The sequence below is a fragment of the Oncorhynchus gorbuscha genome, linkage group LG11 (genome assembly GCF_021184085.1).
Source record: "Oncorhynchus gorbuscha isolate QuinsamMale2020 ecotype Even-year linkage group LG11, OgorEven_v1.0, whole genome shotgun sequence".
In the NCBI taxonomy this organism is placed as follows: domain Eukaryota; kingdom Metazoa; phylum Chordata; class Actinopteri; order Salmoniformes; family Salmonidae; genus Oncorhynchus; species Oncorhynchus gorbuscha.
The window spans coordinates 75386958-75399114 of NC_060183.1; the positions used below are offsets into that span (position 1 = coordinate 75386958).

At 46.0% G+C, this 12157-nt stretch overlaps 1 protein-coding gene across 4 annotated transcripts in view; it reads left to right on the forward strand.

The window, feature by feature from the left end:
* Positions 1-10791, forward strand: part of LOC123989470 (rab-like protein 6) — a 36310-nt gene extending 25519 nt beyond the window's left edge. For 3 of the 4 annotated variants that reach the window (XM_046290510.1, XM_046290508.1, XM_046290509.1), the window contains 3 exons: positions 9165-9303; positions 9460-9518; positions 9605-10791. In XM_046290510.1, coding sequence (XP_046146466.1) covers positions 9165-9303; positions 9460-9518; positions 9605-9778 — 372 coding nt within the window. In that variant the 3' untranslated portion in view covers positions 9779-10791. The remainder of the gene's footprint in view (positions 1-9164; positions 9304-9459; positions 9519-9604) is intronic. The other variant, XM_046290511.1, reaches the window with a different exon arrangement.
* Positions 10792-12157: the final 1366 nt, after the last annotated feature.

Here is a 12157-nt window from a genome sequence, read left to right on the forward strand (position 1 = left end):
CAGTAGACTGCTCTGTGCTCTGTTACAGTAGACTGCTCTGTTACAGTAGACTGCTCTGTTACAGTAGACTGCTCTGTGCTCTGTTACAGTAGACTGCTCTTACAGTAGACTGCTCATTGCTCTGTTACAGTAGACTGCTCTGTGCTCTGTTACAGTAGACTGCTCTGTGCTCTGTTACAGTAGACTGCTCTGTGCTCTGTTACAGTAGACTGCTCTGTGCTCTGTTACAGTAGACTGCTCTGTGCTCTGTTACAGTAGACTGCTCTGTGCTCTGTTACAGTAGACTGCTCTGTGCTCTGTTACAGTAGACTGCTCTGTGCTCTGTTACAGTAGACTGCTCTGTGCTCCGTTACAGTAGACTGCTCTGTGCTCCGTTACAGTAGACTGCTCCGTTACAGTAGACTGCTCCGTTACAGTAGACTGCTCCGTTACAGTAGACTGCTCTGTTACAGTAGACTGCTCTGTGCTCTGTTACAGTAGACTGCTCTGTGCTCTGTTACAGTAGACTGCTCTGTTACAGTAGACTGCTCTGTTACAGTAGACTGCTCTGTTACAGTAGACTGCTGTGTGCTCTGTTACAGTAGACTGCTGTGTGCTCTGTTACAGTAGACTGCTGTGTGCTCTGTTACAGTAGACTGCTGTGTGCTGTTACAGTAGACTGCTGTGTGCTCTGTTACAGTAGACTGCTCTGAGCTGTTACAGTAGACTACTCTGTGCTCTGTTACAGTAGACTGCTCTTTGCGCTGTTACAGTAGACTGCTCTGTGCTGTTACAGTAGACTGCTCTGTGCTGTTACAGTAGACTGCTCTGTGCTCTGTTACAGTAGACTGCTCTTTTACAGTAGACTGCTCTGTGCTCTGTTACAGTAGACTGCTCTGTTACAGTAGACTGCTCTGTTACAGTAGACTGCTCTGTTACAGTAGACTGCTTTGTTACAGTAGACTGCTCTGTTACAGTAGACTGCTCTGTGCTCTGTTACAGTAGACTGCTCTGTGCTCTGTTACAGTAGACTGCTCTGTGCTCTGTTACAGTAGACTGCTCTGTGCTCTGTTACAGTAGACTGCTCTGTGCTCTGTTACAGTAGACTGCTCTTTTACAGTAGACTGCTCTGTGCTCTGTTACAGTAGACTTCTCTGTGCTCTGTTACAGTAGACTGCTCTGTGCTCTGTTACAGTAGACTGCTCTTTTACAGTAGACTGCTCTGTGCTCTGTTACAGTAGACTGCTCTTTTACAGTAGACTGCTCTGTGCTGTTACAGTAGACTGCTCTTTTACAGTAGACTGCTCTGTGCTCTGTTACAGTAGACTGCTCTGTTACAGTAGACTGCTCTGTTACAGTAGACTGCTCTGTTACAGTAGACTGCTCTGTTACAGTAGACTGCTCTGTGCTCTGTTACAGTAGACTGCTCTGTTACAGTAGACTGCTCTGTGCTCTGTTACAGTAGACTGCTCTGTGCTCTGTTACAGTAGACTGCTCTGTGCTCTGTTACAGCTGCTCTGTTACAGTAGACTGCTCTGTTACAGTAGACTGCTGTTACAGTAGACTGCTCTGTTACAGTAGACTGCTCTGTTACAGTAGACTGCTCTGTTACAGTAGACTGCTCTGTTGCTCTGTTACAGTAGACTGCTCTGTTACAGTAGACTGCTCTGTTACAGTAGACTGCTCTGTTACAGTAGACTGCTCTGTTACAGTAGACTGCTCTGTGCTCTGTTGCAGTAGACTGCTCTGTGCTCTGTTGCAGTAAACTGCTCTGTGCTCTGTTACAGTAGACTGCTCTGTGCTCTGTTACAGTAGACTGCTCTGTGCTCTGTTACAGTAGACTGCTCTGTGCTCTGTTACAGTAGACTTCTCTGTGCTCTGTTACAGTAGACTGCTCTGTGCTCTGTTACAGTAGACTGCTCTGTTACAGTAGACTGCTCTGTTACAGTAGACTGCTCTGTTACAGTAGACTGCTCTGTTACAGTAGACTGCTCTGTTACAGTAGACTGCTCTTTACAGTAGACTGCTCTGTGCTCTGTTACAGTAGACTGCTCTGTGCTCTGTTACAGTAGACTGCTCTGTGCTGTTACAGTAGACTGCTCTGTGCTGTTACAGTAGACTGCTCTGTGCTCTGTTACAGTAGACTGCTCTTTGCGCTGTTACAGTAGACTGCTCTTTGCGCTGTTACAGTAGACTGCTCTGTGCTGTTACAGTAGACTGCTCTGTGCTGTTACAGTAGACTGCTCTGTGCTCTGTTACAGTAGACTGCTCTTTTACAGTAGACTGCTCTTTTACAGTAGACTGCTCTGTGCTCTGTTACAGTAGACTGCTCTGTGCTGTTACAGTAGACTGCTCTGTGCTCTGTTACAGTAGACTGCTCTGTGCTCTGTTACAGTAGACTGCTCTGTGCTCTTTTACAGTAGACTGCTCTGTGCTCTTTTACAGTAGACTGCTCTGTGCTCTGTTACAGTAGACTGCTCTGTGCTCTGTTACAGTAGACTGCTCTGTTTCAGTAGACTGCTCTGTTTCAGTAGACTGCTCTGTTTCAGTAGACTGCTCTGTTTCAGTAGACTGCTCTGTTACAGTAGACTGTTCTGTGCTCTGTTACAGTAGACTGCTCTGTGCTCTGTTACAGTAGACTGCTCTGTGCTCTGTTACAGTAGACTGCTCTGTGCTCTGTTACAGTAGACTGCTCTGTGCTCTGTTACAGTAGACTGCTCTGTTACAGTAGACTGCTCTGTGCTCTGTTACAGTAGACTGCTCTGTTACAGTAGACTGCTCTGTGCTCTGTTACAGTAGACTGCTCTGTGCTCTGTTACAGTAGACTGCTCTGTGCTCTGTTACAGTAGACTGCTCTGTTACAGTAGACTGCTCTGTGCTCTGTTACAGTAGACTGCTCTGTTACAGTAGACTGCTCTGTGCTCTGTTACAGTAGACTGCTCTGTTACAGTAGACTGCTCTGTGCTCTGTTACAGTAGACTGCTTTGTTACAGTAGACTGCTTTGTTACAGTAGACTGCTCTGTTACAGTAGACTGCTCTGTGCTCTGTTACAGTAGACTGCTCTGTTACAGTAGACTGCTTTGTTACAGTAGACTGCTCTGTGCTCTGTTACAGTAGACTGCTCTGTGCTCTGTTACAGTAGACTGCTCTGTGCTCTGTTACAGTAGACTGCTCTGTGCTCTGTTACAGTAGACTGCTCTGTGCTCTGTTACAGTAGACTGCTCTGTTACAGTAGACTGCTCTGTGCTCTGTTACAGTAGACTGCTCTATGCTCTCATCCCCTTCTATTGGGTCAATTTGAAATGTAGAAGAAGGTGTCCATTACTTTCCAGACACATGGCCTTCTGTTCTCGTTGACTGTTTTCTCATATATGTGATAGTGGTAGGTAGAGATGTGGTTTTCTATAGTGGTCACGTTTACATGCACAGTAATTGGATATTAAACTGATTATAGTAGGCAGATTATGCAATAGTCAGTAAACACCTTACTCTCGTTATTTTAATGGGCGTAAGATCAATTTAAACACCTGGTTTTCCAAGCAATCTTTTTGGAGTTATCAGGATATGTAAACACCTAATAGGTGTCTCAACTGTGTGTTTGATCTGTGCTTTCATCTCCTCATTGAGGAGCGAGCCTTCCTCTTTAGCGCAAGTCTATGTGTCTTAGAAGTGGTTTTCACATACAAACTATATGTCTGAACTCAGAATCAAATATGTTTCCCAACAATAACACAGTCACTGTGGTAGAACCTTTATTTCCATTGGTGATTTCCTGCATTTATCAGCGTGCCATCAACTAACCTGATTTCAGATGTGTCCATGTAAACAGGATTATTAGGAAAATCATTCTTCTTGCAAAGCATGTAAACGTTTTAATCAAACTATTATATTCATCTGATTATCCACAATAATCGCATGATTGTGTGCATGTAACCATACTCAGTGATTGACAGAATGAGACCTTGGATTTTATTTTACAGTAGTTAGACCTATGGGTGGCAGCCTTTCTCAACCTTGTCCTCAGGGCCCATATATTTGGCTGGGTTTAGACTGAATGTGAAATAGTAAAGGTCCATCTATTGTAACAACCTCTTTCTCCTACTTTCTCTCTCCCCTTCTTCCTGTCTTTGTCCCCTACTCATTCTCTATCGCGCTCCCCTTCTTCCTGTCTTTCCATCTGTCTTTGTCCCCTACTCATTCTCTATCGCGCTCCCCTTCTTCCTGTCTTTCCATCTGTCTTTGTCCCCTACTCATTCTCTATCGCGCTCCCCTCCCTTCCTGTCTTTCCATCTGTCTTTGTCCCCTACTCATTCTCTATCGCGCTCCCCTCCCTTCCTGTCTTTCCATCTGTCTTTATCCCCTACTCATTCTCTATCGGCGCTCCCCTCCCTTCCTGTCTTTCCATCTGTCTTTATCCCCTACTCATTCTCTATCGGCGCTCCCCTTCTTCCTGTCTTTCCATCTGTCTTTGTCCCCTACTCATTCTCTATCGCGCTCCCCTCCCTTCCTGTCTTTCCATCTGTCTTTGTCCCCTACTCATTCTCTATCGTGCTCCCCTCCCTTCCTGTCTTTTCATCTGTCTTTGTCCCCTACTCATTCTCTATCGCGCTCCCCTTCTTCCTGTCTTACCATCTGTCTTTGTCCCCTACTCATTCTCTATCGCGCTCCCCTCCCTTCCTGTCTTTGTCCCCTACTCATTCTCTATCGCGCTCCCCTCCCTTCCTGTCTTTGTCCCCTACTCATTCTCTATCGAGGCTTCCCCCCCTTTCCCTTCTTTCCATCTGTCTTTATCCCCTACTCATTCTCTATCGCGCTCCCCTTCTTCCTGTCTTTCCATCTGTCTTTGTCCCCTACTCATTCTCTATCGCGCTCCCCTTCTTCCTGTCTTACCATCTGTCTTTGTCCCCTACTCATTCTCTATCGCGCTCCCCTCCCTTCCTGTCTTTGTCCCCTACTCATTCTCTATCGAGGCTTCCCCCCCTTTCCCTTCTTTACATCTGTCTTTATCCCCTACTCATTCTCTATCGCGCTCCCCTTCTTCCTGTCTTTCCATCTGTCTTTGTCCCCTACTCATTCTCTATCGCGCTCCCCTTCTTCCTGTCTTTCCATCTGTCTTTGTCCCCTACTCATTCTCTATCGCGCTCCCCTTCTTCCTGTCTTTCCATCTGTCTTTATCCCCTACTCATTCTCTATCGCGCTCCCCTTCTTCCTGTCTTTCCATCTGTCTTTGTCCCCTACTGATTCTCTATCGCGCTCCCCTCCCTTCCTGTCTTTCCATCTGTCTTTATCCCCTACTCATTCTCTATCGGCGCTCCGCTCCCTTCCTGTCTTTCCATCTGTCTTTGTCCCCTACTCATTCTCTATCGCGCTCCCCTCCCTTCCTGTCTTTCCATCTGTCTTTATCCCCTACTCATTCTCTATCGGCGCTCCCCTCCCTTCCTGTCTTTCCATCTGTCTTTATCCCCTACTCATTCTCTATCGGCGCTCCCCTTCTTCCTGTCTTTCCATCTGTCTTTGTCCCCTACTCATTCTCTATCGCGCTCCCCTCCCTTCCTGTCTTTCCATCTGTCTTTGTCCCCTACTCATTCTCTATCGTGCTCCCCTCCCTTCCTGTCTTTTCATCTGTCTTTGTCCCCTACTCATTCTCTATCGCGCTCCCCTTCTTCCTGTCTTACCATCTGTCTTTGTCCCCTACTCATTCTCTATCGCGCTCCCCTCCCTTCCTGTCTTTGTCCCCTACTCATTCTCTATCGAGGCTTCCCCCCCTTTCCCTTCTTTCCATCTGTCTTTATCCCCTACTCATTCTCTATCGCGCTCCCCTTCTTCCTGTCTTTCCATCTGTCTTTGTCCCCTACTCATTCTCTATCGCGCTCCCCTCCCTTCCTGTCTTTCCATCTGTCTTTGTCCCCTACTCATTCTCTATCGCGCTCCCCTTCTTCCTGTCTTACCATCTGTCTTTGTCCCCTACTCATTCTCTATCGGCGCTCCCCTCCCTTCCTGTCTTTCCATCTGTCTTTGTCCCCTACTCATTCTCTATCGCGCTCCCCTTCTTCCTGTCTTACCATCTGTCTTTGTCCCCTACTCATTCTCTATCGTGCTCCCCTCCCTTCCTGTCTTTCCATCTGTCTTTGTCCCCTACTCATTCTCTATCGCGCTCCCCTTCTTCCTGTCTTACCATCTGTCTTTGTCCCCTACTCATTCTCTATCGAGGCTCCCCTCCCTTCCTGTCTTTCCATCTGTCTTTATCCCCTACTCATTCTCTATCGCGCTCCCCTCCCTTCCTGTCTTTCCATCTGTCTTTGTCCCCTACTCATTATCTATCGCGCTCCCCTTCTTCCTGTTCTACCATCTGTCTTTGTCCCCTACTCATTCTCTATCGCGCTCTCCTCCCTTCCTGTCTTTCCATCTGTCTTTATCCCAGACTACTCATTCTCTATCGCGCTTCCCCTCCTTCCTGTCTTTCCATCTGTCTTTATCCCCTACTCATTCTCTATCGAGGCTTCCCCTTTCTGTCTTTCCATCTTCTTTCCATCTGTCTTTATCCCCTGTCTTTGTCCCCTACTCATTCTCTATCGAGGCTTCGCCCTTTCCCTTGTTTCCATCTTCTTTATCCTGTCATTTCCATCTGTCTTCATCCCCTCCTGTCTTTGTTCTCTATCGCGGGGAGAATTCCTGTCTTTGTCCCCTACTCATTCTCTATCGAGGCTTCCCCCTTTCCCTTCTTTCCATCTGTCTTTATCCCCTACTCATTCTCTATCGCTCCCCTTCCTTCCTGTCTTTCCATCTGTCTTTGTCCCCTACTCATTCTCTATCGTGCTCCCCTCCCTTCCTGTCTTTCCATCTGTCTTTGTCCCCTACTCATTCTCTATCGGCTCCCCCCTTCTTCCTGTCTTTCCATCTGTCTTTATCCCCTACTCATTCTCTATCGTACTCCCCTTCTTCCTGTCCTACCATCTGTCTTTTCCTGTCCCCTACTCATTCTCTATCGCGCTCCCTTCTTCCTGTCCTACCATCTGTCTTTGTCCCCTACTCATTCTCTATCTGAGGCTTCCCCCCCTTTCCCTTCTTTCCATCTGTCTTTATCCCCTACTCATTCTCTATCGCGCTCCCATCCCTTCCTGTCTTTGTCCCCTACTCATTCTCTATCGAGGCTTTGTCCCCTTTCCCTTCTTCCTGTCCTACCATCTGTCTTTGTCCCCTACTCATTCTCTATCGCGCTCCCCTCCCTTCCTGTCTTTCCATCTGTCTTTGTCCCCTACTCATTCTCTATCGCGCTCCCCTTCTTCCTGTCTTACCATCTGTCTTTATCCCCTACTCATTCTCTATCGCGCTCCCCTTCTTCCTGTCTTTCCATCTGTCTTTGTCCCCTACTCATTCTCTATCGCGCTCCCCTTCTTCCTGTCTTACCATCTGTCTTTGTCCCCTACTCATTCTCTATCGAGGCTCCCCTCCCTTCCTGTCTTTCCATCTGTCTTTATCCCCTACTCATTCTCTATCGCGCTCCCCTCCCTTCCTGTCTTTCCATCTGTCTTTGTCCCCTACTCATTCTCTATCGCGCTCCCCTTCTTCCTGTTCTACCATCTGTCTTTGTCCCCTACTCATTCTCTATCGCGCTCTCCTCCCTTCCTGTCTTTCCATCTGTCTTTATCCCCTACTCATTCTCTATCGCGCTCCCCTCCCTTCCTGTCTTTCCATCTGTCTTTATCCCCTACTCATTCTCTATCGAGGCTTCCCCCCCTTTCCCTTCTTTCCATCTGTCTTTATCCCCTACTCATTCTCTATCGCGCTCCCCTTCTTCCTGTCTTTCCATCTGTCTTCATCCCCTACTCATTCTCTATCGAGGCTTCCCCCCCTTTCCCTTCTTTCCATCTGTCTTTATCCCCTACTCATTCTCTATCGCGCTCCCATCCCTTCCTGTCTTTGTCCCCTACTCATTCTCTATCGCGCTCCCCTCCCTTCCTGTCTTTGTCCCCTACTCATTCTCTATCGAGGCTTCCCCCCCTTTCCCTTCTTTCCATCTGTCTTTATCCCCTACTCATTCTCTATCGCGCTCCCCTTCTTCCTGTCTTTCCATCTGTCTTTGTCCCCTACTCATTCTCTATCGTGCTCCCCTCCCTTCCTGTCTTTCCATCTGTCTTTGTCCCCTACTCATTCTCTATCGCGCTCCCCTTCTTCCTGTCTTACCATCTGTCTTTATCCCCTACTCATTCTCTATCGCGCTCCCCTTCTTCCTGTCCTACCATCTGTCTTTGTCCCCTACTCATTCTCTATCGAGGCTTCCCCCCCTTTCCCTTCTTTCCATCTGTCTTTATCCCCTACTCATTCTCTATCGCGCTCCCATCCCTTCCTGTCTTTGTCCCCTACTCATTCTCTATCGAGGCTTTGTCCCCTTTCCCTTCTTCCCGTCCTACCATCTGTCTTTGTCCCCTACTCATTCTCTATCGCGCTCCCATCCCTTCCTGTCTTTGTCCCCTACTCATTCTCTATTGAGGCTTCCCCCCCTTTCCCTTCTTTCCATCTGTCTTTATCCCCTACTCATTCTCTATCGCGCTCCCCTTCTTCCTGTCTTTCCATCTGTCTTTGTCCCCTACTCATTCTCTATCGCGCTCCCCTCCCTTCCTGTCTTTCCATCTGTCTTTGTCCCCTACTCATTCTCTATCGCGCTCCCCTTCTTCCTGTCTTACCATCTGTCTTTATCCCCTACTCATTCTCTATCGCGCTCCCCTTCTTCCTGTCTTTCCATCTGTCTTTGTCCCCTACTCATTCTCTATTGCGCTCCCCTTCTTCCTGTCCTACCATCTGTCTTTGTCCCCTACTCATTCTCTATCGCGCTCTCCTCCCTTCCTGTCTTTCCATCTGTCTTTAATCCCCTACTCATTCTCTATCGCGCTCCCCTTCTTCGTGTTTTTCCATCTGTCTTTGTCCCCTACTCATTCTCTATCGGCGCTCCCCTCCCTTTCTGTCTTTATCCCCTACTCATTCTCTATCGGCGCTCCCCTCCCTTTCTGTCTTTATCCCCTACTCATTCTCTATCGCGCTCCCCTCCCTTCCTGTCTTTCCATCTGTCTTTGTCCCCTACTCATTCTCTATCGAGGCTCCCCTCCCTTCCTGTCTTTCCATCTGTCTTTGTCCCCTACTCATTCTCTATCCCGCTCCCCTCCCTTCCTGTCTCCCCTTTACCAAGAAGCCTTCGGCTATACTGGAGGACCTGAAGCTGGTCCAGCCCTCTGTCCTCCCCATCAAGAGCGACGACCTGGACCTGTTTGGACTGGGATTCCAGGATGTGGCGCCCAAGAGCAAGGAAAGCAGTGAGGACCAAGATGGTGAGCAAGGTTCCGAAGCAAAGTCATTGGAAATCATTGGAGTCATGATCGCTATTCTGGACTAGTGTGTCTGTGTGTTTTATACTTTCACAGTTTGGGTATATGTATTGGTAAAACAATTCAGAGTTGTCTTAATTTTGCTAACTTGTCTTGCAGACCGAGAAAGTAGATCCTCAACAAAGGACAAGAAGAAGAAGAAGAAGAAAAGCAAAGAGGTAAGGTGAAAGGAGATGAGTCATCTTTACACCCTGTTTGTCATCCTCAGCCAATAGTAACTATGGAACATGTCTGCTCCTTTCAGGAGGACGACAAAAGCAGCAAGAAACGACACAAACAGAAGAAAAAGGAGGAGTCAGGGAGCGCGGACGAGAAAGAGAAGAAAAAGAAGAAGCCAAAGTCGACCAAGAAAGCCGGAGGCGTGGTTGACGACCTGGAGTCTTTCCTCGCCGGAGACGTAGACTACGAGGAGATGTAGAATATCCCCCCTAGCATCCAATCAGGACTACGTTCTACTTCAGCGTTCTAGGGTCAGGATGTAGCCATGAAGACGAGAGAATGCGTCGACTGACTGGCTGAGTGATCGAAGACTGCAATTCTCATTGGGTGATAGTTATTTCCCACTTCCTGACGTTGTGGTGCCTCTACATTGGTTAGATTTTGATAATTTGTGATTGACATTGACGTTGTTTGTTTTGCTTACCCTTTTACTGTACATGCAACACTACCGTCATACAACAACACTACAGCAAAACTGTAGCTGGTATATCCAGGTTTTGAGTTGACGCTCAGAGGACAAAACCACCATTACTTTGATGTTTCCACGGTTGAATACACTTGGGTAAACTCACTGCAATGTCTTTGCTATTTCATTAGTCTTTTTCCATTGGGCTGCTTTCTGGGAAAGGCTTTAGAACTGACCCTAGTACGGAGTTGTGACTTTCTATATGGGAGCGCTCTCCTTTACGCTGACCAGTGTTCAGGAGTCGGGGGACGTGTGTGCATTCATTATGAATTATGTTGAACATTGCTTCAGCAGCGATATAAATGTTATTTATGTTTATCTGGTGTTGGCTTTTCGAACTACGACTATGTCTAGGTACAGTAGGAGTTTGTGAGTGTTTACTGAACAAGACATTTTGGGAGTTTCTCTGAACTGATTCAGCAAATTTCACTGTGCATGATCATTTTGTTTTGGTTTGATGTCAATGCCTTAAGGAAAGCTTTACTTTGGAAAGGGTTACTTTAACACTGGAAAAGGTTACTTTAACACGGGAAAGGGTTACTTTAACACGGGAAAGGGTTACTTTAACACTGGAAAGGGTTACTTTAACACGGGAAAGGGTTACTTTAACACGGGAAAGGGTTACTTTAACACTGGAAAGGGTTACTTTAACACTGGAAAGGGTTACTTTAACACTGGAAAGGGTTACTTTAACACTGGAAAGGGTTACTTTAACACTGGAAAGGGTTACTTTAACACGGGAAAGGGTTAAAGGGTTACTTTAACACGGGAAAGGGTTACTTTAACACGGAAAGGGTTACTTTAAAAGGGTTACTTTAACACGGGAAAGGGTTACTTTAACACTTTAACACGGGAAAGGGTTACTTTAACACTGGAAAGGGTTACTTTAACACTGGAAAGGGTTACTTTAACACTGGAAAGGGTTACTTTAACACTGGAAAGGGTTACTTTAACACGGGAAAGGGTTACTTTAACACGGGAAAGGGTTTAACACTGGAAAGTGGCGATATGAATGCCTTTTAGTAGTAGAGCTTTGATTGTTCAATGATGCCGTCATTCTGGCAAAACACAATGCAAGGGAAGCCAAGATACAATGTTTTTTTTCCAACCTGCTGTTCTGTTAAGTCATGTTGTTGTTTTTACTAAGGGGCAGTTGTACAATGTCATTTGACGTTTTTCTCTCATTTCTTCCGTTAACCAAATGATGTGTTTCTTGAGACATGTTTTAATATTTCCGTGGTTACCTTTTACACTAGTTTGCTTGGATCCTATTTCTTGATGTTGCTAAGCACCATGTGGGATGGTTTTGCTGTGTAGAGTGATATCTCATAGCCCTTACTGAACTTGTTTACTTTACTGTAGGGGAGTGTGGAAGTCTGCTAGTCAGTCATAACTACACACTACTATCTATCTACACTCCGATCCAGGGGATGTTTACAACAAAGTAAATGGCCTAAAGCTATTCATTCCACCTTCAGTCCCCCTAGAAAGAATTTACAAAATATCAGGAATGTATTTAGATATCATACAAGTATGCATTGTTACCATTCCATATTTATTTTGAAATATTAAGAAAATATTTTTGGACATTAAACAAATCCCATGTTAATATATCCATTATAGAAAAGTATATGCACAAATATTTATTCATGCATTTGTACTGCATATTTCTCCGTGTGTTTTTACCTTGCTCCTCTTTACCTTGCTCCTCTCTGTTGTCTCTAAAATAGGTATTTTGGACTGTCTTTAAAAGAGACACTACATATCCAATTCCACCCAGCCATCTAGGGGCCGTGACTGCAGTTTACTGCTAGTTGGGTATCCTTACCACTGCCTCACTGTATATCATCAGGGAGAACATGCAACATTTCCAGACTGTGTATCGGAACCTACTGTACATCAATAGAACTCTTACTTACATCAATAAAACTGTTCCATCAATAGAACTGTTCCATCAATAGAACTGTTCCATCAATAGAACTGTTCCATCAATAGAACTGTTTCATCAATAGAACTGTTTCATCAATAGAACTCTTACTTACATCAATAGAACAGTTTCATCAATAGAACTGTTTCATCAATAGAACTGTTTCATCAATAGAACTCTTACTT